Source organism: Spermophilus citellus (genome assembly GCF_964194105.1).
Source record: "Spermophilus citellus genome assembly, chromosome: 10".
Classification (NCBI taxonomy): domain Eukaryota; kingdom Metazoa; phylum Chordata; class Mammalia; order Rodentia; family Sciuridae; genus Spermophilus; species Spermophilus citellus.
The window spans coordinates 112,525,469-112,551,774 of NC_138197.1; the positions used below are offsets into that span (position 1 = coordinate 112,525,469).

General features: G+C 36.1%; 1 protein-coding gene across 2 annotated transcripts in view; it reads right to left on the reverse strand.

Moving 5' to 3' along the window:
• Positions 1–26,306, reverse strand: part of NTN4 (netrin 4) — a 106,828-nt gene that overhangs the window by 28,716 nt on the left and 51,806 nt on the right. For both annotated transcript variants that reach the window (XM_081310315.1, XM_081310314.1), the window contains exons 4-5: positions 14,074–14,200; positions 10,917–11,105 (exon numbers count right to left, since the gene is read on the reverse strand). In XM_081310315.1, the coding sequence (XP_081166441.1) occupies positions 10,917–11,105; positions 14,074–14,200 (316 nt within the window). The remainder of the gene's footprint in view (positions 1–10,916; positions 11,106–14,073; positions 14,201–26,306) is intronic.

Here is a 26,306-nt window from a genome sequence, read left to right on the forward strand (position 1 = left end):
GAGATGCAGCTCCAAATAGAAAGGAGATACTATGAACTGTTAACAAATATATTAAGTGTGAAGTTAAACAGTAGATAAAAGAAGGCTTCTATTTTTTTTTTTGATAGTGTTTTCTTCTTTCCATCTACTGTCAACTATTTTTGCTAGTGGATGAATAGCTATAAAAAAAATAAAGAACACATTGTAAATGAATTGCACGTTGTTAAATGAAATAGAGTTTTCCCTTCACTAACCCTAGGGAACATTTTCCTATGGATCCTTGAAATGTTATATACATTGTGCTCGGTGATAAGCTAGTTCCACAGAGTCAAAGTGTATTTGATTTCAAATACAATTGTTCTTAAATAAATCTAATAAGTAATCTAAAATTAAAATTTACCGAAATTCAGTCTCCTGAAGAGTTGTACAACTCCCATAAAAGAGGACAATGTGTTGGTGTATAAGAGATGCCTTTATTTAATGCTTTAAAACATAAGGGTAGGGTATTTAAGAATATTTCCTATTTTTCTTCTATAAATTTTTAAATGCATAATGCAAACTAATACTAGAATTATGACTACCATTTTTAATGCTTCATTGGTTCTGCTGCTCAGAACCACTATTTGATTTCTGTATGGTTCCTTTCCTGTTTATGAGTTGTCATTGAGCCAGTTGCTATTTATTCCTGGGTATGTCTAAGGGATCTTATGTAGTTAAAAAAAAACAATTTTATATTCCTAGTTAGCCACTTCATTTAAATGGAAGAAAGCACTTTTGAGTGTATTTATTACTAGAAAACTTTCAGATATAATGTTGGACACTGTATTTTGCTTTGAAGAATTCGATTATATTGTATATCATCATCATCATATTTTAAGAAATACCACCTGCTCAGTATTCCTAATTCACCGGAATTGGGGTCATCCCTAACTTCTCTTTTCCCTAGAGAAGCAAGACTTATTCCCTGTTAACTCTATCTGTGTTAGATCTTCCCTTTGGACTGATTGGTTCCTGCTGTAATCTGTCATGATAACTTTTCTCTTCATAACACTTATAGCTATAAGTTTTTTTAATATTTATTTTTTAGTTGTAGTTGGACACAATACCTTTATTTTATTTATATGTGGTGCTGAGGATCGAACCAGGGCCTCGCATGTGCTAGGCAAGCACTCTACCACCGAGCCACAACCCCAGCCCCCACACTGATAGCTTTTAATTAAATCTTTACTTGGGTAAGTTTATCTGTAGTCCATTTCCCTGGGACTGTCTTTGGTTGTGTATGCAGTGATTAGAATAGGCCTGGCACATGGTAGTCACTCAGTAAATATAGTTGAGTTTTTTAAAATGGATGAATCATGTCACTTAATATATATTTCTTACTGATTGATGGTCTTTTGGCCTTCAGTATTCTCATTATGATTCTTGCCTCATTGTCATCTCTGTAGTACACAGTGAGATTTAGAAGGTAGGAATAATATCTTTTGATCTCTGTCTGCAAAACCCTGAGTCATGCCTCACCCATTTCATCAACTCAGTCTTTGTTGAATGAATCAGTAAATGTGTCTCTGAATACGCAACAACCACAGAATAATTCTATGTTTTGATGACTATTCTAACAGATTTATGTTACTCCTCTTTCAGGTTTTCTAGTGTCTTAGCATCACATCATACAATATCAAACAGAAAAAGCACCAAACTAATCTATAGAATATGGAAGTGGTCAAAACAAAGTAGATTATTATGAACCACCAGGGCATGACTATTTCCTTCATTTAGTGCTTCACTTAGTCCAGTTATATTATTTGTAATAAAAGCTCTTTATTGTAACTCTGCAGGGGACATTCTCCACCCATAAATGCCTTTCACTGGAAGCAAATATTTTTTCACATTAATCAATCTGAAATTCCTTTTCCTCTCTTTCAGGCAATTATATCTAATTACAATTCTTTGTTCTAGTGAAGTAAGTTTTTTTTTCTTTTTTTTTTAACCACCCCTCTGTATCCCTTATACCTTTTGAGTATCTGTAGAAACATTTGTATTTTCCCTAAGAAGTTTCCTATTTTAATCTGCATGCATTTATCATCCTTCACATTTATTCATTAGAGTATCTTTTTTTCTTGACTGTTTTTGTTTGCAGATCTGGAACACTCTGCAGTCAATTCCATATTTCTTGTATTCAGATTCCTCAATATATTTCTTTAGATTTAGATGTTACATGGGTGTTTATCAGTAATCAGGATCTTACTCAAAAACCAAAGGGCATAATTAAGTAAAAAATCTAGGTCCTTTGCAAATTACTTTTGGCTCTAAAATATTTGTCTGATTATGTCTACATTTGTTTATTCATTTTGTTTTCAACTAGGTCACAGTGTAGAGTAGAATTCTTTGGATCTTTGTAGGTCTTTGTAGGTCAAGGTCTTTGTATTCAGACAAACCTGGGCTCAAATCCTGGGTTTGTCGCTGATGAGCCGTGTGGACTTGGATGAATTACATAATCAATTTAAGCCTCAATATCCTCATTTATAAAATAGAAAAAAATACCACTTAACTTATAAAGATTGCTGAATGAGATAACTTATGTAAATTGCTCAGCACAGGCCTGTATAATAGCCATTCAACAAATGCTAATTCTTTCCTTTATGCCCCCTCCTAATTTTGTCCAGATTTTATGCAGGTTTTGATATTTTATAATTAGTTGCTTGATTATTTAATGCCTGTCCTCATCAAATGCAGAATGGCATATTATCTCTTCAGTGAATTATACTTCCTGTTTGAGAGAGATGAGAATTTCATGATCTCTCCTACTTCCTAAATCAATTCATGAAGCTTCTCCTTTTGAGGGTGTGGGAAGTAAATTTTAACATGTGTTATTTGATCTTTTTAAAGGGTTGTCTTAGTATGATTATTACATTATATTATATCTATTTTTCTCTACCTCTGTCATTTCTGGTTTAACTTTAAATTCTCTGGTTTAACTTCCTAAAAAGAAAAGAAAAGAACAACCAGAAAAATCTAGATTAAAGTTTCCCAACCACTACTGCCAAGTCACTGGTTCTATTTAAAGTTTGCTTTTCAAAAACAGTTACTTCAGGGTCTGGGGATGTGGCTCAAGCGGTAGCGCGCTCGCCTGGCATGCGTGCGGCCCGGGTTCGATCCTCAGCACCACATACCAACAAAGATGTTGTGTCCGCCGAAAACTAAAAAATAAATATTAAGAATTCTCTCTCTCTCTCTCTCTCTCTCTCTCTCTCTCTCTCTCTCTCTCTCTCCTCTCTCACTCTCTCTAAAAAAAAAAAAACAGTTACTTCATATTGATTCTATGCTGGAATCATTCACAGTTGCTTTCAATATAAAATAAAGATGTCTATGTTGTTTATATGGCATAAAATGAACTCATGTGGCTTTGCCAAAACTAGAATGAAAGAAGAAGCTTGCTGGGTTACTATTTGAGTGACCTCAGCCACCCTGGGAAACAACGGACTGGACATAGACATAGGAATGAAGAATTGAAGGTGCTTATGGGTTCCTAAATGTGTCATCATGGAAGGGTGCTCTGGATTTAAGTAATTTTAAAATGTAACTTTTAAGACAAATGGACAAACTAGAATCACTATCCTAGAGGTAGAATGAAATAATTGTTTGGCTGCCATACAAATGAACAAAGAGCAGGGGAAAAAGAAGAAGAGAGAAATCTAGAAGCTAGAACCTTTTCTTACCAACATAGTTGGCTAGTTTAGGGTAACCATGACCACGTAACCAGATGGTATCTTGGTAAACACTTGGTTTAGGTTTCAGGGCAGAGGGACCAAGTTTATTTTTATTCACTCTGTGAAAAGGCAATTGACTACATTTATTTTGGCGCAACAGGGCGGAAGGAAGGGCATGCCAGTTTTTCAAGAGGTTGTTTACTTTGACGGGGGATACATTCTACTTTGTTTTCCATCTGCTAATTTTTCTTTAAATATGGAGACTATGCAATAGTTAAAAGTATGTGTCTTGACATAAAAAGGCAAATTTATTGCAAAGAAACTAACTAGCTTTTCCTGAAAAGAGAGTTATTTCTGCTCTGCAAGACATTTCTTCAAACAGCTGTTTCAAATATGTTTTACTAAAGCAAGGGAAATTTTCTATAGGAAAGTGTCACAGAGTAGCTATCAATATCCATACATATGCAACCCAATTTCCCATCCATGCATCATTTAATATATCCTTTGGTGATAAAAGGAGGAGGGTTGGGAAGGAGAGATTTATGAACTGGACTCAATTACTATGTAAATACCAACAAAATAACAAATTTATAGTAGTTTAATGCTATGTTCTTATTACATAAATATAGAAGTTAATGTCAATGTAGTGGTAGGCTAATTTTATTATCAACTCTAGTATCCTTATAATAATTCAGTTTAAAGTATGAGATATTTATGGTAAATAAATCTATGTAGGGGCTGGGGCTGTGTGTGGTTCAGTGGTAAAGCACTTGCCTAGCATGTGTGAGGCACTGGGTTCAATTCTCAGCACTGCATATAAATACATAAAATAAAGGTCCATTTACAACTAAAAAAATTTTTAAAAATAAATCTATATGAATATTTTGGGGAGTCTCTGGTTGGAATAACCAGATATTTATTTTGAAACGGTTACCTAGAATTTGTGTTACGAATTTTCTTGGAGAAAACCAGAGGTTCTACATTAGACATTCTTAAGTTGAAGGAGATCATTGAGATGAATGCCTACCAGTATTTATATTCATCAGTGTATCAGGAAAAGTGTCTAGCCAGAGATTCAGCAAGTCTTTAGGATTTTCTACCAGAGACATGGCTAATTGAGTGAGTAGTTAAAGTTATAAATTAGCTTAATCTACTTAGATTTTAAGTTAGCTCATAATCTTTCATCCAAGGTTGAGCATGAATAGAGCTCATCTAGAAACTGGACTGGTTGGTGTACACAGTGTTTCTCATGCTGACCTCGAGGCCAAAAAGCTGAATTAGAATCACCAATGAAACTTTGTAGAGAAATATAGGTTTCTGGCCCCGTTTCCTGCTGGAGATTCGGAGTCAGTATAAGCAGGTCAGGACTCTGAGATTCCCAAATGTTTCTGATCCACATCAGATCTGGGAGTCAATGAAGAGAGAGCAGTGCTTGAGATCAGGGAAATAGGTTATGGAGGTGGAGGCTAGGCTTTGTACACAGGAAAGAAACCCTTTCAGTTTTGCCTTAGCATCTCTCTGATTTCCTAGTGAATGATCTGGTAGCTTGAAATTGGACATGATGGAAATATGTAAGCCATAGAAATTAGCAAGTGCTATAAATCAGGACTGATCCATCCCCAACCCTTGAAAGTCAGTACACCTGTCTGGTAGGGTTATTCTCACCTTTTAAATATGCCTATTGTAGGAAAATCTACTTAGGTTACAGGATACCAAAGCCACATAAGTGGCTTTAGAGATCAGATGAATTCTTCTAAGGGATGATACTCTTTCAGCACAGAGAGAGTAAGTACTCAAAGCATTCAGTACATAAAATATTATTCCCCTTTTCCTCTGTCCTTTAGCAACCAGCCAGTTTGAGCCTCCATTTCTGTTCTCCGCCCTAGTTTCAGCTGGAAAGACTCACATTTTCCCTTGTGGTTACAGACCTTAAATGCACTATCCTTTAAAACATTTTTTTCCCCCTGAGTTGTAGGAACAAATTCAGCTTCAATGATCTCCACTTGTCTTAAAAAAACAAACAACATCTTTGGAATCCTCAGAAGTGATTTCTTGGCGTGGAAATGTGCAGTTGATTGTTTGGGCCCCACAGTAGACTCTAGTTAAGGTTAAAATGAAAAGGAAGTGAGGACAGAGATGATTGAATTGCTCATAGGAATAAATTTATTGATAAATATATTTGGGTCATGGCCTTATTTATTCAGGTTTGATGAATTTATGACCATTAACTAAAAGTGTAGGTAGAAGGACCATAGCATTTAGCTTAGTTCTTATCAGGAGAGTTAGAGGGAAAAAAGCAGCCTACAACATTAATGGAGCCAGAATCTTTGGCTCATTCAGCAGGACACTACCTGAGAAGAGTCCTAAGATTAATGTCGCGCTATCTGTTAAATGAATTAATGTACCCAGGCAAGTATTTTATTATGCACATGGGGGAATCTGTGATAAAGAATATCATCAATTCATTCCTTTTTCTAAATCAACTCTTTAAATGCAACAAAGGCAATCACTGAGACTGGAAAATAGGACAAACTTTGTGTTTTTGCACCATTAGAGAAAAAAATAGAAACATGCACCAAAAAAATATGGGGGGTGGGAATCTCCTTAAGGAAGTCATCCCTAAATTGCTTGGGCCTCACTCCCACTCTTTCCTGGAAGCACTTGGTGAGTCTCTTCTCATTGCATTTTCCTCCTGTAAAGTGAGGAGTTAGCCAGGCACAGTGGCACAAGCCTCACATTCCAGCAACTAGGGAGGCTGAGGCAGAAGGATTGCAAGTTCAAGGCCAGCCTGAGCAACTTTGTGATACCCTAAGCAACTTAGTGAGATCCTGCCTTAAAATAAAAAGGTCTGGGACTGTAACTTATTGGTGAAGTGCCATGGGTTCAATTCCCAGTACCAGGGAGAAAAGAAAAGAAACCACATAAATGTGTGTGTGTGTGTGTGTGTACGTTTGGGGGGTGTCATAATAGTTCCTACATCAAAGCACTTTTGTAAAAGTTATATGTATTAATACACATATAACCCTTTGAACTATTAACAGAAAATAGTGTGTATTCAATAAAAGCCAATGCTACTGTATCATCATGATTGCCACCATGCTGTCTTTGAAATGATTTTACTGTTAAGTTCTCCCACATAGAATGTAAAGATCTTTTGGGGAAGACCTTTTCATCTTTACAGACCTGGTCCTCTCCAGAGTGCCTGGCACAGAGGAGACATTCAATAAATGCATCTTGAATTAAGTTGAGTGATAACTTAGACTTCTACTAAATTTATCTGGGTTGCTGCTTCAGGTTTTCAATGGTTCCAACTCCTGAAGAGACAAAATCCAGAAAAGGAGACAAGGGCTATCACATGCTCCCTGCTGGTAGTCCTGAAGACTGAAGACTGCCTGGGCCTTGTTGATATGACATTTGTGATATTTATTTCCTTGATATACAATTGTAGGCTTTAGCACTTGGACATGAAGGAATCTTCTAGGATATGTTCCTCCAAGTGAAATCTTACAGATGTAGGTTTATCATGAGCATTAGCATATTAAACTTCAAGAAATTCTGAAGAGACCTTTAATTCATCATGTGCTAAATTTGAAAAATACCTTCTCACATAATTCTATCTTATGGATTAGTGTTCTATGGAGGATCAAACTATGGAATGTCCTGTTCCACAGAACACATTAATCTAGATTTCTATTTTTTTCTTGGTAAATCTCTGGATAACTTATTTTAAAAATTCTAAGTCTTTATGTACACAAATAGAGATGCACATCGTGGTTACTTTGGACACTCGGTTAAGTGTTCCAGCTAGCTAAGTTAAAAAACTTAACCATAGAGGAATGGCTAAAATATTTGAACCCTTATTTAAAAGCATTCTACAGCACTGTCAGCTTTTAATGTGATATAACCACTAGGAAGTTTGTTGTAGTACATATTTGATTCTCTAGGTCTGGACTGGGATCAGAGATTCTACATTTCTAAGCAGCAACCAGATGATGCCAATGAAGCTAGTCTGTGGCACACACTCTGAGCAGCAGGATAGTTTTCTGCCTTAGTAAACATAGTAGAATAATAAAATAAAATCATTATTTTGAATAACATTGTACTTGCCGTTGATGGAACCACACGCTGAGATAGTTTAAATTTTTAAAAATATCAGCTTGTTTTCTTGATACCACCTTCCTCATGAAAGTAAAGTAAGAACAAAGGAGGAGAAAGCCTCTGCTATAGTGATATCTTTATTAGCACCTGGCATGAAGCCTGGTGCATTAGGGATAATAAATGTTAGGTATGCTAATTTATGTGTCATAGCTTTATTGTCAGAGTTAATAACTGACATTGTGATACATCTGCTAAGGAAGGAGTTAGTAACATGAAAATATTACTAAATAATGAAATGCCATAAACTATTGCTAGTCAAACAATACATTATGGAGAGTATTGAGGTAGAAGAATTGGATCTGTTGGACTCTACTACAGACTCAGAAAAGGCCACAGTAATATTCTGGAAGAAGATGCCAGTAAGGAAAACCTACCTAGGGAAGCGGGTACATTTGCCCCAATGTGGACGCATCTTCCATGGGGAGTCTACCTAGTGGTGTAGGGGCTGTCCAGAGAAGGGAAGAAGAAATTACAGATATTCTGTACTAACCCATCCATCTCCTACAAATCATGCTAAAAGAACTAAAGAGGCATTAGTTTTTCATAATTCCCCTGCTTGGGCCCAGGCAATTATACCAAATGATATTTATTGACTATCAATTACTTGTGGACAAATGTCTTGGGACATTTGCTCTAGGTATCCTTCTGCCTAAAATGATCTTCCCCCAGTTAAACATTTAGCCAACTTCTTCATCATCTTTAAATATTTGCTCACATTTCCCACGATGAGGCCCACCCTCATCACCCATTCACCCTTTATCCCTCTTAACTTTTTTTATTTGTTAATTTTTAATGATACCAGCACGTATCACCTTGCATATTACCAACGTAGCAATTACATTTACTTTCTGTCTCCTCTGCTAGAACATATGCTCCTCAAAGGCAGTGATCTTTGCTTTTTTTCTTGATGTGTCCTAAGCACTGGGCACATAATAGGCACTTAAAATGCAATCACTAAATTGAATGAATAAATGAGTAAGTACATCAGGTACAATGTAGAACATACTGTTTCAAGTACATACAATATAGTATCTTTTAGAAATGTTGTCTGATGACCTACAAGACAGTCATCTAGATTACTAAATGACAAATCTTCTCCTCTTTTTTTCTGCTTGGTAACTGATACATTCTGATTTTTAGACATTTATACTAGTGGTATGAGGCTATGGGATATACACATATACATATCTATTCACTTAAACTTACCTTGTACAAATAATGTCAGGACTGAATATGCTCTAGGTGAAGGAACTTTTATTAGCAGTCCTTTTAGGCAGCACATGCAGATAAGGAGCCTTTAGTTAGACCCTAAGGTACTATGGAATTTACAGTAATTACCTTTGACATAAGATATTTTTAATAAAGTACAGAAACCCTGTAGTATTATTTCTCACTTTCTGGCTTGTAGGACAGCAGTTATTATAATACTAGTTTTCATTTTTTAGGGCTCCCTATATGACAGGCAATATGCTAAACACTTTATCTTTTTAAAAAATATTTTTAGTTACAGTGGACACAATATATTTATTTATTTATTTATTTATTTAATGTGGTGCTGAGAATCAACCCTAGTGCCTCACACATGCTAGGTAAGTGCTTTACCACTGAGCCACAAACCCAGACCGATACTTAATCTAATATGCATATTATATCTTTTTTCTCATTATGATATTATAGGGAGGAATTAAAAAAAATTTTTTTAGTTGTTGATAGACCTTTATTTTATTTATTTATACACAGTGCTGGGAATCGAACTCAGTGCCTTACACATGTCAGGGAAGTGTGCTACGACTGAGCCCCAGCCCCAGCCCCCAGGGAGAAATTTTATAGATGAAGAAGTTGAAGTCCTAAGGGGAGAGCCTCAGTAGTTGGCATAGTGGTCATACAGCGAAGTGGCAGTGAAGGCATATAATCTAGATCTGTTTAAAACCTATTAAAATGAAGTCTGAGAACCAACAAGGAGCAGAAATAAAATAGAATTCTTGGAGAAATATTATGACACACCCAAATTTTAGAGCTTGATGTTGAAAGTAAATGGTGCCATACTCTCTACCTTCCACTACTTTGGAGGCAAAGCTTGGAACAGCAAGCCCATTGGCACTGCATGTATATTTCATATCTTTTCCCTGAAGTTAAAAATATGTATCTTTTAAGAGCACTTTGGTTTTTTCCTTTAAAAAGGAAGAAGAAAAAAACCCTCAAGGTTTTAAATGCTTATTTTTTCATTGTATTCTCTTCCTGTCCCTGTTTTTGAGATAGAACATGGAGTCCTTGGTAGGGAAAGGAAGGGCATGATTGTCGATCTCCATTAATAGTCCTAAGTGGTTTCTGTTGTCTGACAATTTCCAAGTTGATAGACATTTAAATACTGATGTAGTTAGATGAGCTGTTCATCCACATTAAGTGTATATTATATAAGCTCTGCAAGGCACTCTTCATATTCACATGTTGCTGTTAATGTCACATGAATTAGGTTGATATTTTAAAATTCAATCTTTTTTTCAAATAATCTTCTTGGGGTAATGCCAACAAAGAAGCAGAACCCATTCTATGAGAAGTTAATGTTTTGGGGGAGGGCATGAAATTCTTGCTATGCTTGAAATTAGTTAAGATACAGAGACACACAAGAGCAGTGTCACCCACAGTGCATACTAAACCCCAAACCTGTGGTTTTTCAGGTGTTCACAAAGAGATGAAAGTATGCGTAGATAACTACTCTGTATGTCATTACTTTGAGTTCAATCCCTACTCATGTAGGGATTCTTAAGATCATTTTAAAGATCTCTCCCTCTTCATTTTTTTCTCTTATTGCTCATTTTATTTTCCAAAATGTGATGCTACAGGAAATAATTTTACTTCATGGAGCATGAAAAGGAGTATGACTATTGAACTGTTTCACCTAACATGTTTAAAATCCTTACCCCTTAACAACAAGGAAATTAACTGTTATCCATGAGTATACTGTTTGATAATTTCATGACCTCTGTTCCTCGGACCAGCAAAACAAGGATGGAAAGACTCATCTCTTTTGTACAAGCCATCCTTGTCTCTAGGCACCATGAGTTGTCTTACTTTTGCAAGCGTCTGGAGCAGAGAAGGGCCTCCGGAGGTCACGGTAGAAGCCTGGCTTACACCGCTGGCAATGCTGACCTTCTGTGTTGTGCTGACAGTTATTGCAGACACCACCACTGCGATTCCCTGATGCCTCCCACACACTGATGTCAAAGTGACAGGTATCAGCATGCCCATTGCACTTGCAGGCTGGATAAAAAAAAAAGAAGAAGAAGAAGCAGAGGAGGAACACAAATAATTAAGCATATAGCAACAGATTCTCTTATATTCACGTAATTAAAAGTTGGATGGGAAGGCCAGATGTATAGCTCAGTTGTAGAGCACTTGCCCAGCATGTCGGAGGCCCTGGGTTTGATCTCAGCACTGCAGTAAAAAAAAAATACAGGACAAGCTGCTTGATAATTTATTTCATTTGTAGTTTTTATGAAGAGTGTACAGTATTGAGAGCTGTCCATAGGCTGTGTGTGGACTATGTTGTACATTGTAGCCTAGTGAACAGGATAATCTGTTGTCTCGGTTACTTCCAGTGGACATTTCCTCATGTATGACTGACATTGTGAATTCCCAGGTTCCACATAGCACCGGAGATGGGGTGACCTGCTGTAGCTGCACAACCCTCTGAGATGGGTGTGACCTGGCAAGATGCCAATCAACCTGCTGACTGCAAGACATCACAAAGCAAAACTCCACCCTTGAAATCTTACCCCTGCCTTTGATGTTCCCCCTTAAATAAACCACTGGAACCATTTTCTAATTGTTCAGCTCCAGCTTCCGTGGGGGCTGGACCTATCAGGAGCTCCCCTTTTGAAACTATCTTTCTGACTTTGTCTTTTGTTTAACTAATTATTCTAGACTTTAATTTATCAGGTGGCTTACACCTTCCTTTGCAGGAAAAAGAACCCCCAAATGAGGCGCTGGCTGCCTCGCCAAACTACAGTACAAGAATAGAAAGAATCTAAAAATGGTATACACTGAGAACTCTAGCTTCTTCATACCTGTTTATGTTCTTTATCCTTGCCTTCAATAGTTTATTTTTTTTAGTTTCTCATCTATCCTTCTGCCACCCCCGACAAATGTGGGCAGCTCAACTACGGTCTCTAGTGTGAATTTGTAGTGACACAAAATAAAATGCAAGACACAATTTATCTTTACACAAGCTTAAGGATGGCTTCCCTGGCTCTCGGCCTCAGGCTCTCCAAAAGGCAGAGCAAGAGAAGGTCACAAGAGGCTAATGAGACAGTGAGAGCACGTTTGGAAGTCAGCTTTTATTGGGATGGGGGGGACACTGTTCTTAGAAAGTTCTGTCCATAAAAGGGCAGAAGGGGTAGGATTACAAGGGAACAGGTGAGTGTAACTCAACCTCAGGGGTATGCCTCCTAAGAAGATGGCCTTGCTGTGAGCTGGGTCAACACCCAGGCCACCATGAGTATGGTGATTGGTCAGAGCCTCGTGCTTCAGGACTGGAAGGCATGGTCATTCAGAGCAGCTCCCCATATCCTCCCATTTTTCATTATATATTGTTGATTAAAAATAAGTGTTAGGATATGCATGAAGTCAATAGAGTGTGGATTTGTTGTCTGGCCAGACAGAGATGTTTTGGTTATCTTGTCAACTGGGGTTGGAATTTATTTTGCAAAGACTATTTGAGTGGTTACCCATTTCCCCCCCTCTTTGATGGTAACACTTCACTATTTCCATTCCTGCTACTTCCCAAGGTCATCACTTTGAGTCTCTTGATCTTACTAGGAAAAACCAAGATTGCCAGACATTATTTGAAAATGGCATTTTATATTGCAGATCTGAGCCTGAATTCATGCTCACTCCAAAGCCTGGAAGGAAACTTCTGGTGGAAGAGAATAGCAACTTGGCCAGCAGATTGATTTCTATTTCATGAGGTCCATTCCTCAGCTGTTGTCCCTGTGGTGAGTATAAGGTAGTCTGCTACAGAAGCCTCAATCTCCTTAGAGAAGAGGCCCACAGTGTTGCTTTATGTAACAGTTTCTCAGTGGCTTTTCTAAGATCATCAGTCAGTAGCACTGGGGGACACGTCTCTGTGTTCTGTGTGTACTTAGATGTACAGTAAGTTTCTGCAAAAAGGACCAGAATGGCACTCTAGGAATTTAGGAGAAATTCTTTAGATTCTCTTGATGAGTGATTTAAAATAAGAATCTAGACTTTTTCCTGGAAGCCAACTGTATGTGAAAATATTTGTGTATTGTTTTTCATTGTTTCCTTGATATGTTATGATATTTTGACTAGATTTGTATCTTTAAAAAGCATATTATGAGATAATTTAAGATTTATGCTTAGAGGAAATCCTTTACATTTCCTAGAAACAAAATAAATCAATGTGATTCCAAATTATGTATGGGAAGAGACTTCTCCCAAATTTACCCACGGTAGTTGCCTTTAAATCTATTGAGTGTAAACATTACTATGGGCATGTGCATTTCTTTGAACATTTAAATTTCAAAGAGAAAAATGTTTCATAATACCATATTTTCTACTCTCCTATCTAATCTCCAATCTCAAACCCAAAGTTACTTCTAGTAAAGCAATCTCATTCTTACTGGCTTAATTTCAAATCTGATCTGTCATTTCAAGTATCATACTGAAAAGAAGGCATTATGATATTCTGGGGAAAAAAAAACCCTACCAATTCTAAGTCAGTGGACTTTGTCAAGTCTTGATTCTTTCATTTATTAACTTTGGCAAGACACTTCATCTTACTGGGGGTCCATTTCCTGATCCCTGAAATAGAATTAACACAACCCACTTTTGGGGGGTTGTTTTGAGAGCTGAATTCAGAATAGATAGTTTCATGAATTATAGTTTAACATTTCTGCTATGAGAATTGCTCTTATGTCTACTCAGTTGCTCTTGTGTCTAGTAAGGTTTGTATTATATCAAATTGTCCAGGAACGTGCTTAGGTCTCACAGAGTGTCCAAGCAGGTAGGCAACACAAGTCAGTCCTATTGGCAACTGTGCACACTGTCCTAATTCCAGTGGTTGAGTCATACTGAGCAGGGGATGGCTATGTTTGTGTAGGTTGTAGTGTCTCACCTACCACTTTCTATTGTGTTTCTAGAGACAAGAAGGAGTCCACAGATAAGTTTGCTGTACAAAGGCTTTGAGCGTGGTGGGCTTGTTACTTACTTCTGCACTCCTTAGGAGCCCCTGTTCTGCCATCAGCTGCCTCCCAGGGCCGGTCATTGTACAGGGGTGCGCAGTGCTGGCAGTGGCTGCCTGCCGTGTTGTGCTTGCACATGCACTTGCCGTGGACCTACAGACAACATCAAGCAAGAGTCGTGAGCACCAGTGATGCCAGGGAAGGACATTCTCCCCACTATCCCCCCGCATTGGTTGGCTTTAGCCACGAGACACCCACTCACTAAAGAAATCAGGAATGATCCTTTCTTTAGCTTATCGTGTGATTAATTCAAAATAAAAAATAATATTTTTCTTGGCTATAGATCTATGACCCTAATGAGCAATTCTGAGGTTCTAACTAAGCATTTAAGTAAAATTTAGATACTTTTACATTTACTTATTCTTTAACCAAAAAAATCTAGAAATATGAAATCTCATAACAAAGTGATATTAATATCAATATTTGGAGTATATATATTTCTAAGGCTTTAAAAATGCAATTATATTTAAGACTTTTTTCATATAATATATTGATTTCTTTCCATTTCATGACATATTCTTGCATAACACACATTTTAAGGCTCTCTTATGTGATGTACAATTTATTTAAATAATTACCTATTTTGTTCTTATTTAGGCTTTTAAATATTTTTATATGTTACATTTAATGCTCTAATGACTATCCATAAATCATCATTTCCTTTGAATGTGTTTTCTAGAAGTAAAATTGAAGGGTCAAAATATGTATATCATTAAGCCTTGAATACATTTTGTCACAATAATTAGGCATTTTCTTTTGACCCCACAGTCAAGTACTTGAGGGTTTATTAAAATAGTATTTTTCACAGAGAAGAATACTTTAGTAGAGGCATCTGATAATTTTAATTTTCTTGGCATTATTTCACTGATAAATTAATATTTTGGATCATCCATACTATTTGCTAGTATCTAAGAATTGCCATGGTTTCCAGTACCAAGGTGTATTTATTGATACTGAAATCACAACTATAAATATGAAAACTGCAAAACAGCTCAGAATGGTGTTCATATATATGGAACTATCTATTTTTTCATATTTTTTTAGTTGTCAAGGGACCTTCATTTTATTTATTTATATGCAGTGCTGAGGATCGAACCCACACATAGCATGCAAGTGCTCATCCACTGAGCCACAACCCCAGCCCATGAGGGTTCTTTTTTCCTTCACAATGTTAAGGATAACTCAGCATAAAGGTCACAAATTATACCAATCAGTCAGCAATTTTTTTTAACAAGTATCTGCAAGGGACAGTCACTACGCTACACCGTTTGGTCTACACTGTCTTGCTCAGAGGGAGATAGTATAGTTAGAGAAAAGGATTTATGTAAGAAAAAAATAACAAATAAATAAGTCATACATAAATGCCTAAGAAGAAAAATGATGTTGGAACTGAGAAGATGGCAGATGTCACCATGGGTTGCAGTTGTGAAAGGCTTTAGGAGAGGTGCTGGGATTTGAACCCTTGACAAACAGACAGCATTTCCAACATGTCAGAGGAAAGACACCTTCCAGGAAGAGGAGCCAGAGTGAACCATGGTGTAAGGAGAGTCTGTGAGCAAAGTTTATTTCACCGTATCCAAAATATTTTGATTGTAACAGAAGGGGAACTACTAACATGTACTTAAGAGTGGCCAAACACTAAAATTCAACAAACTTGGAAACAGCCACATCAATACCTTGATATACTATTGCTTCAGGCACTGGAATGAATTGTCACCAATTCTTTGGATGGAGTTTGAGAACATTATGTTAAACAAAATAAGCCAAACTCAGAAGGTCAAGGATCATTTGTTTTCTTTCGTATGTGGAAGTTGAGGACCCTGTTTCTTTTTATACTTCCAGAGTATATATATATCCCTAGTTCCAATGGTGGAGGCCCTTGGCAAGGGCACATGCGGTGTGACTGCTGTGGACATCAAGCTCACATAATGTTCAAGTTCAGGCTTATACTCAGGGCTTGGAGACTGTCTGTGAATGAACCACATGTTTAAGAGTCATAATCTGGAAAATTTTACAGATAACATTTTGGTGACCATCTTGCCAAATTTAATTTCAATATGTAGAAATATAACGTCCTCATACTTATGAAAATAGTTGCAGTCTTTTTTAATTCTCAGGGGTTAGCAAGGATATAGATTTTTTTTAAGAGGATAGGACTGGCTCCTTGGAGTAAATTGGTATTACAAAAATCTTTGTTAATTTTCTTTCTAGAATTTTGGCTAATATTATAGATTCAACTTATTGGTTTGGTTTTGAAATGTCCAAGTATGTGTTGAGTGATAATAAACTGTCTTCTTGAGCCTCTCTTCTTGACTATCTCTGACATAAACAGTTAATTTATGGAGGTCCCTGGAGTTATAAAGGGTTATCACACTTCTCCATGCCCACATGCAGACAAGCTCTAAAGACAAAGCTGCACTTAAACTTGGAAAGCTGCAGGAATTCATTTGGTACTGCTCTATAAAAGTGAAGCCTTTTCATCCTAGCTCTTGGATATCTGTTTTTTTCCTGTGTATCTTCATTCATATATACTTTATATTCATATAAAGTATATATGAATGCTGAGGTCCTACTGCTGTTATTAAATCTTTTTTATTCAGTATTCGTTCTCATCATGCAAAAAATAGAAACTCTTATCAAATAATTTCTACACTGTAAGTTTCTTTAAAAGCTGTCAGTATGAGATTTCATTTCACACCAGTCAGAATGGCAATCATCGAGAACGCAAAGAATAATAAATTCTGGAGAAGATGTTGAGAAAAAGGATGATTTTTACACTGTTTGTGGGACTGTAAATTAGTACAACTACTATGGAAATCAGAATGGAGGGTACTCAAAAGACTAGGAAAGAAATCACCCTATGACCTAGCTATCCCACTTTTTGGTATTTTTCCCGGAGGAATTAAAGTCATCATACTATTGTGATGCATAGCCATGTTGATAGCAGCACAATTCTCAGTAGCTAAACTATGAAACCAGCCTAGATGTCCATCAATGGATGAATGGATAAAGAAAATGCATGTATACACCACACAGAGTTTTATTCAATCATAAATAAAAATGAAATATGTCATTTGCAGGAAAATGGATGGAGTTTGAGAACATTATGTTAAACAAAATAAGCCATACTCAGAAGGTCAAGGATCATTTGTTTTCTCTCATATGTGGAAGCTAGAGAGAAAAAAGGAAAAGAAAGGTGGGAGGTCTGGAGTATCATGAAAATTGAAGGGAGATCAGTAGGGAAAGGGACCAGTGGGAGGGAAGAGAAGAGAGAAGAGAAAATACTAGGGAATGATATTGACCAAATTGTTATATTGTGTTCATGTATGAATGTGTAACAACAAATTCTACCATTATGGACAACTATAATGCACCAATAAAAAATGTGGAAAAAAAAAACCAACTCAGTAAAAGCTGATGGCTCATTGTTTTACTTGTAGTACTAGATGCTGGTTTCAATCAAAATGGAGTGTTTGTAAAAACTGACAGGGTAGGAGAATTTTTCCAAGAGTTTAGTGAAGTGAAGACATGTATCTGATAGTAGTAGCACAATGAAGATTAGCAGGAAGAGCTGTTTTTGTAATTGTCTAAATCCCATGTCATAAACAAAATACAAGAAAACCATGCATACAAAATACATATAAATTAATATAGAGTCAGAGCACTTATAATAAACCATCCCTCCTCCATCATTGTTGTCAAGGGAACAGGGGATTATCTGAGTAGGGCATTAGATAAAACTCTGAGGAGTATTCAGAGAGAGAGAACAAGGTCATTAAATGCTACCTGTATAAAATGTCTAAATGCAGTCCCTGGAGTCATGTCTTGGAGGGTACACAGAGGTACACAGGAATTTCTTTAGAGAGTAAAGGCAAGGAAATAAGACCCCCAAAGGAATGTCCAAGGAACAGTCAATAAGTAAATCAGAGGTACATGTTGGAGAGATAGTTGGGTCCAGATCATGGAACAGACTAAATATCAGCTTAAAGAGACTGAAATTTATCCTGTAGATAATGCAGATCCATTGAGGTAAAGAGATGAATGAAAGGTATTAAAAACATTTTCTTTTCCTCACTTTAAAGAAAAGTTCTTTCTACTTCCCAATCTTGCCTATTATGTTATTATGTTTTTTTTCTCCCTTCCCCTCTGATTGCTTCTTTTCTACATTCCCCCACTCCCTAGTTTATGCCTTCCAATAGCCATGGCACCCACATGCATTTTGTATAACATTCAGAATTTCAAAGGTTGTTAATTATTACTTTCTGCCCTTTTGCATCTTTTCTCTTTTTTAGCAACCATATATTAAGGACTACATGAATATAGATATTGCAAAGTAGTGTTTGTATTTTTTTTAAGAGGAACTCAACTATTGTCAAACCAGTTGTGGTCTTAGAATGCTGAAAGCCTATATGTTCATAGGTTCATCCTGTCTCACAAATTCCAGGCCTCAGGAGGTCACAGACATTTGGGGTAACCTCATCAAACATTCACATGTATCACAAGATAATGCCGGACAGGTCAGTTCCCCCTGGAGTAAGAATTTCACGGCATTCCCTTGTCTCCACATGCCAAGGTTTGGGATGAGCCTCCCAGGGTCTGAAAGATGCTAGTCCAGCAAATTTTTCTGCATACAGAAAAATTCAAGGAGCTGTCATTTTGAGAATTACCAAAAATAGCTGTAAATCATTATCTAGACAGTTTGAAACAAGAAATCCTTCCTCAGCGATACAACTGTTGCTGTTCAAGCTTGAAAGATCACCTACTATTTGATGCTCGTGAAAAATGTGCAAGTAAAACTAGGTCTTCATTGAAAAAAAAAAACAGAAGAAGGAAACTTTAGTAACAAGTTAAACATAGCTCTTATTTGGTACACAAACATGAACTAGGTAAAGAGCAGGAAATTGGGATTGTGCACTTCAAGTTTAGTTGAAGAAGAATGATGTCCGTCTGTCTAGTTGGAAAATGAGAAATTTATCTTAGCAATAAAAATGATGATTCCTAATTAACCAAGGGATATTTTGGACATTCTGAGTTTCAGAAACCCCTCTGTAAATGCTAAGACTTCTTTCTCTTTTTTTTTGGTGGTGGTGGTGGTAGAGTATCGGGGATTGAACTCAGGGGCACTTGACTACTGAGCTACATCCCCAGCCCTATTTTTGTATTTTTTATTTAGAGACATGCTGTCACTGAGTTGCTTAGTGCCTTACTGTGGCTGAGGCTGGCTCGAACTCCCAATCCTCCTGCCTCAGCCTCCCGTGGCAAGAATTCTTTCTCTCTTGATATCATAAGTTTTCATTCTCATTTCTGGTTGAGTTTATTTGCTACTAATATGAACCTACTTGCCAGTCATTTTTAGCATATTGTCTTACCACGGAAAGGACTCATACAAACTTTGAAAAAAAAATTACTGAAATAGTATGTTTGTTAAAAAGAGCTATACACTTTCATAAAAAATATTGAAGCCAAATAGAGGATGAGAAAATATCATCTCTTCATATTTGAAACTATAGACATAAGAATTTAAGTCAGGGCAAAATAAGGAAGTTATTTTTCTGTTCTGTCATTAGAAGACGTATGGTTCTTGCCTAGAAAAGTTGTTTTTTTATTGTTGTTCTTTTGGGGCAGAAGGCTTTCAGAAGTCAGCTGTCATGTGGTTGAGGAAATGGGCCATGGGAGGAGGTTGTGGGAATCTGGTCACTGGCAGTGTGGAGCACAGTGGATGGACAATCACTTATCAAGAGGTTGTAGACTATTTAGATATTAGATGGAAGGCTGACTTAAGACAACGCTGTTAGTCTTAAGGTTCTGTGATTTCAAGGTTGGCTTCTCTGTGTTGTAGAGACTGTTAGGTTGCAGGCAACTATCCATCATCCTTTCTGAGCTACCAGACAGATTTCAAGTAACACAGCTGGGTCCTCCTTCACCTCACCAGAATGTTTCCAGAATGATCTGAAATCAACCAAGGGAGAGCTACAACAATGTTTCTTCTTTCTTGCCTGAGTGGTACAAATGGGCAGTAAATATTAATAGACTCTGAAGACAAACTTTCATTTTCTATATTGATTATAATTGGACTAAAAAATTTTTACTTTAATTTCTCTTTCTGCTTTTTTCTTCCTCTACCCTCTACTCCATGTTGTCCATTTCAGTGGTTGATGCCATCTTAGACTCAAAATCATTCTAGTTTCTCCTCTCAAATAAAGATGTGCTTTGTCATCTAGTGATAATGCTCCCTGAAGACATTTGCCATGTGGAGTTCCACAGGAGAAAATGAAGGCCAGGGCTTCAGAGACTCATCTTAACTAAATTCTTTGGAGAATATATGATACATTTGCTCCCCAATTGCTTTCCAAGAAAAAAGGGAACTGTTGTTGAGCCCTCTTGTTTAGGTCTTACTGAAAATGATCATGAAAGTTAGTGAAAAAAAAAAAGATTTATTTTATGGCTTAGTGTTCAGAAAATTTTGAATTTCACAAATAGTAACTGTTACTGTTTATATATTCAGGACTTGTATTCTTCACTGTGCAGCTTTGAATTCCAATGGAAAATGAATATTCTTTCAAACCATCATTGAAACTTAAAAAAAAATGTTTGTGAAGGAAGAATACACACAGTGCTTATTCTATGAGCTGAAGAAAAATGCCCACTTAAAGGCAGCTGCAGCAATTCATGGGCCTCTTTTTAGCTATAACAAATGATTTAGAAAGGGGAACAATGCTATGTGGCAATTCAAGACCAAATGTGAAGGCAAAAACTGATTAATTTCTAAAGAGATAGTATGTCCCTTGTAAAGAAAAGGATTAACTTCTAAAAGAATGAACTTCTTATGCATGAAAAGAGATAAATTCTAATACTAGGCTAGCCTGTTCGAACCTGCTTCTCTTATGCAGGACAAAAACAGGCACAACAATGCCACAACACAACCTTTGAATAGAAAGCATTGTGAGCATGTTTTGCCTTTTCATTAACGAATAAAATATGCCTTTTTCCCATTAAAGGTTTGCATGTTTTAATTTAACAGAAGTAAGAGTTCTGTGGTGAAGATGAAGCATGATAATTGTGTTTAGTGGAAAAGGGGACTTGAAACATCCTGTCAGAATGCGGCAAAATAGGTTGAAGGTTCAGTGTTCCAAATTCTTGTCCAGCAACACAGCAAAATTGCAAGCAATAATGAAAATCTCTACAATTTATTTTTATTTATTTGGTGTATATTTGAACCCAGAAAGCATGGAAAATAAAATGAAGATGGAGATGGGGCAAAAGCAATTACAACAGAGAATGAAAACTGGCCAGTACTTAAGAGACTGTTCCTCCCAGGTAGCTGGTAGCCTGAAATTCTTCCTGTGGGGATTCATTCCTTCAGCTCTAACAATGTTTCATGTTCAGAAGCTCCTTATAAAAATGCACTTACTGGCCTGGGAATGTAGCTTAGTGATAGAGGACTTGCCTAGCCTGCTCATGGGTCCTGGGATCTTTCACCATCTCCAAAAAAATAAATAAATAAATAAATAAAAATTAAAAAAAAAATCTCAGGAGGGGAAAATTCTTATATTATGGGAAAAAAAACCAATCAGCAGGGATTCTAACCATTTGTTTTCAATCCTACAACTGGACTCAGAGTTGCCTGGAGGAGGAAGGAACTTCCTGGAGAAGGGAAAGGGGATGGAGAAGGGAAATGTCTCAAGAGGAGCGGGAAGGAGCCAAAGACAAACTGTGCCTACTTCACTAATTTGCCAAGACCCTGCTCTGACTGACAGATCAGGGAAAAAAGCATGAATGGAGCCAATGCAAATTTTGAAAGAAAGTGTTAAGCATTTAACACTCTGTATGGGAATCAAATGGTTATCTGCCTCTCTCCACTAGATTGTAAACTCTTATAGAAAAGAAAGGGTGACTTAAAATTTCTTTGAATCCCCTGTATCTGGCATATAATAGATTTTCAGTAAATATATGTTATTTTTTTTATTCAGCTCCTATATATTTAGTGAGGCTTTGAGAATTTTGGTTATTAAGCTTAGTTCCATTTTAAAAATTGCCAAGGAAGCCAAGAGTGCTAATTATGCATTTGAAGTGAGAAGGAGATACTTTGATTGTTTAAGACATTCAGATTTGTCTAAAGTACTTCCTATAAAGAATATATTGGCTCATACCTGGGCATCTCTGGGAGACTTACTGTAAGTCTAAGGAACATGAATCTGTCGTGGAGGGTGATAAATAACAATGATAGTAATAGTAACTAATGTTGCAGAGTACTTACAATACACCAGGCATGGTTCTAAGTCATTGTATAAATATGAACTCATTTGATTTACACAAAAACCATACAAGGTAGGTGTAATCTTTATTGCCCAATTTCACAAATGAGTAAAGTAAGACCCATGGAGTTTAAAAAATTTGCCCAAGGTCACAAAGCTAGTAAGTGGTGGGGCTACTTTGAACTCTAGCAGTCTGACTTCAGATTCCCCAAATTAAGCCCTAAACTATGTTTTTATAAGACCATGGAAAGTGGATTTTGAGGGATTTATTTTGATCACCAAGTCAGGGTGATACCTAAATAAAATTGGTGTATCTTAAACCAATTTGTCCTTTAAGAGCTCTTCAGGACAAAGGTTAGTTTGGACCCATGATGAACCATTTTAGGGTGTTCTGTCCTTGAATGGATTATTAATCCTATACTTCTGGTAGAATCAAGGAAGTATTGAAGGTTGATGAATAAAGAAAGATTGGCCCAATTTCCCATACTTGGCATGAATAAATTTACAAGAAAGAGTACAGAATGCTTTTAGATATTCATTGATTTGATGTAAACCCTTTCTGCTCATTGAAAAATCTGATGCCTCCTAGGGGAATTTCCAGGCCACTGCAAGCATTAACAAGTCTATTAGAAACTCCACAGAATAAATTTACAAATGGAGATGACAACAGGAATATAAATTAATCTAACTAAAGATTTGCTCCTTGTGGATAGCACTTCCTTTATGTTATTTACTATCGCTAATATAATCAGGAAGGGGTAGTGATATCATATAGGGTGATGACTTTTATAGTCAGTTTTAATTTAGGTTATGAAGAATAACTCATGAAATCACCATGCAAACCTAATGATTTAGGTAGATTTTTAGATTGGCTTGTTTCTATTTTTCAAACAAAAAATTATATATGTCCCCAGAGCTTTGATTGATTTATCTAAATGAAAGTTTATCTGTTTCATTGTGCATGCAATACATACCCTAAAAATCAAGAGTTGAAGGGGTACTCAGAAGCAAGTATAGACACACACATACACACACACCCCCACACACACATACTTTCAAAATTCTACCTTTCTTCAGAAAGAAAGGCAGAAATTGCCCTAGAGTAACCTTTCAGATAAATTGTGGAGACTTTTAAAATTTATTTATTTTTATTTTGGTGGTCTTAGTGACTGAACCCAAGACCCTGTGCATGCTAGGCAAGTACTCTACCACTGAGGTATATCCCAGCTCCCAAATATTGTCAATAAAATAAACCTCACTTAAAAAGTCAAGTGAAAAAAATGACATATTTTTTAAAAAGTCAAATTAATGGTGTTAAAGTATTCTTATTGTTTTAAAATGTTTAAAATTGGTTCACTGGATCAATACCTCTTTTTTTAAGTGAGCAGTAGAGTTTAAATGTTGGAATCTTGAGTGATTTTAGGTAGGATTCTTCCTTACCCATCAGAGAAGAAATGGGCTTCCCAGAACAAACAAATCTCTCTTTCCTTATGGATAGGGACTGCTTTTATTTATAAATATGAACTTCCTAAGTTCAAAATACATCATTTGTTTGGGAAACCTCAGAACCAGAATTATTTTTCTTTGCCTATTTCCCAAATTAACAAATCATATTCTACTACTGGGGAAAAAACCCCAAACTGATAAATTCTGAAATGGGGAAAAAAATTTCAGTGTCACCCACTTCAATCTAATGTATGAAATATGATATGTCAAGAGCTTTGTAATGTTGTGAACAACCAATAAAAAAAAAATTTCAGTGTCCTGTCTGGCTCTCTCTCCCTTTTATTATCATCAAGCTATTTTATAACTCTAAGTTGTAGAAAACTAGTAATAATGCAAATAGTTCTTATTCATAGCAACACAAATTAGTTGTGTCTGATAGAATGTAATTGATCATTGTCCTTCTTACCTGTTTTGCACCCATTTATAAATACATGTTTTATTTGCCTATGAACATGTGGTTTATTTGAATTTTCTTTTGTCCTGGTTGTAATGTCTTACTGGTTCTTTGTTAATGAGTTAAATACATCTCTGACACATTTTCATTTTATATCTGTGTGAGTCATGATTTTTCCCTTTTAAAAATTTATCCTTTTTTTATTTTTTTATTTTATTGTTGGGAGTTCATAACCCACTTGAATCAATCTGTGAAATATGGTATATTAAGAACTATGTAATGTTTTAAAAATTTATCCTTTAACAGTGACATTTATTACCCTCCATATGTTAACTGAAGATTTTTTTTAAACTAGAGTACTACTTTAGGATTTACTTCTAAAGGTGGGATTGCTACATATTTTATATAGATAAGTGGGTTTTGAATGTCTTATATTTTCGTAAGATTAATTTTACCAGCTTCCTCTTTTCAGTATCATCAAGTACTTTATCTTCCCTCTGTAACAAATATTTCTGCTATTAAAAAATGCAAATAGCATTGGACTGAAAGCTGGAATGCCCAGGACGCTTATGAAGATGACATTTAGATAAGATCACACTATTACCAATTTGGGAGCTTTTTTTTTTTTTTTTTCTCCATACCATTACTTCCTTGTGTAGAACTATTTCTTATTTGTTCTTTGTTTCCACTGGATTTTAAGAATTTTTTCTAACAGATAGGTATTAAAAAATGTTTTCTAGCAGATAATCTATTCAACTAGATCCTACAGGTGAATTGAACTAGCATATATGCATAATTTGGCTTCAGATTTGCATGCATGAACTGTCAACAGAGTAAAGTATTATGACTTTTAAGATGCTTATTTCAGTACATCTAACACTTTATTGTTTAAGAATATCAAATTGACTCCTTTTCTCTGCTATAACAGTCACAGTTTCTTTACTTCCTTGTGTGGAACTGTTTCTTATTTGTTCTTTGTTTCCACTGGATTTTAAGAATTTTTTTCTGATAGATAGGCATTAAAAAATGATTTCTAGCAGATAAAGAACAACAACAAAAAACTGCAAATAAAGAACAACAACAAAAAAGATTGACAAATGTCACTAGATGTGTACTGCAGTGCTTGTCCATAGGTAAATTTTGAGTTTCCTATAATACCATATAAGAAACTGCCTCACTGCACAACTAGGTAATATGGAATTTTTTTTCAAGCCAAAATTGTCGCCAGTCATTAAGTTCAGTTACGAGGACAGTTGCCATGAGGCCATTTAATTCCCTCTCTGCTCTTCACTTGATCTCAGTTAAGTCTTGTTTTCATAGTTTCACTTTGCACTTGTCTTTTTATATTTAAACTTTTCCAAGATCACACAGCAAATCAATGGCAGAACAGGCAATGGAACTCCCAAGAGACTCCCAAAATATGAGACGCTCCATCTTAGGACAGTGATGTCATCCAGGAATATTTTTGTTTTCCTTCCCACAAACACCGAAAATAATCTCTTTGAGGGAAAAAGGGAGCATCTCGATTTCAACTTCTTAGGACTTATTTAATTTTAGAAAGAATAGCCAAGGTGGAATTAATAATATGTAGCCACTAATGTGCTGTTAAAAATCTTAATACGATATTAAGGCAAGAACCTGGGAAACTGAGTGAAAGCAAAAAAGAATAGAACTCATTTTGTAAGCAACTTATCTGTTCAGCAGGGCTTGACATGAGAATGAAGGAAGGTTTTGTAGGGTCTTGTTCAATGTCTTTTAGGATTTAGATGCGTTTTTATAATTAGTTGGGGGCCAGGTAGATCCTATTAGAAATGCTGTGGGGATTATTAAGTACTTTTCACCCCATTGACATTCATTTACTCAATGTGATCACATAGCTTTTGCTCATTTTAAAGGAAAATTCCTTGTCACAGACTACTTTGCATTCTCTTACAAAGTTTTTTTTTTTCCTTCAATTCATTCTAGTTCTCATTTCCCACTGTTTTCCTTCTTTCTTGACAGCCCTGTTTGACTGTCACTCAGTACTCTCTATACAGTGCAGAGG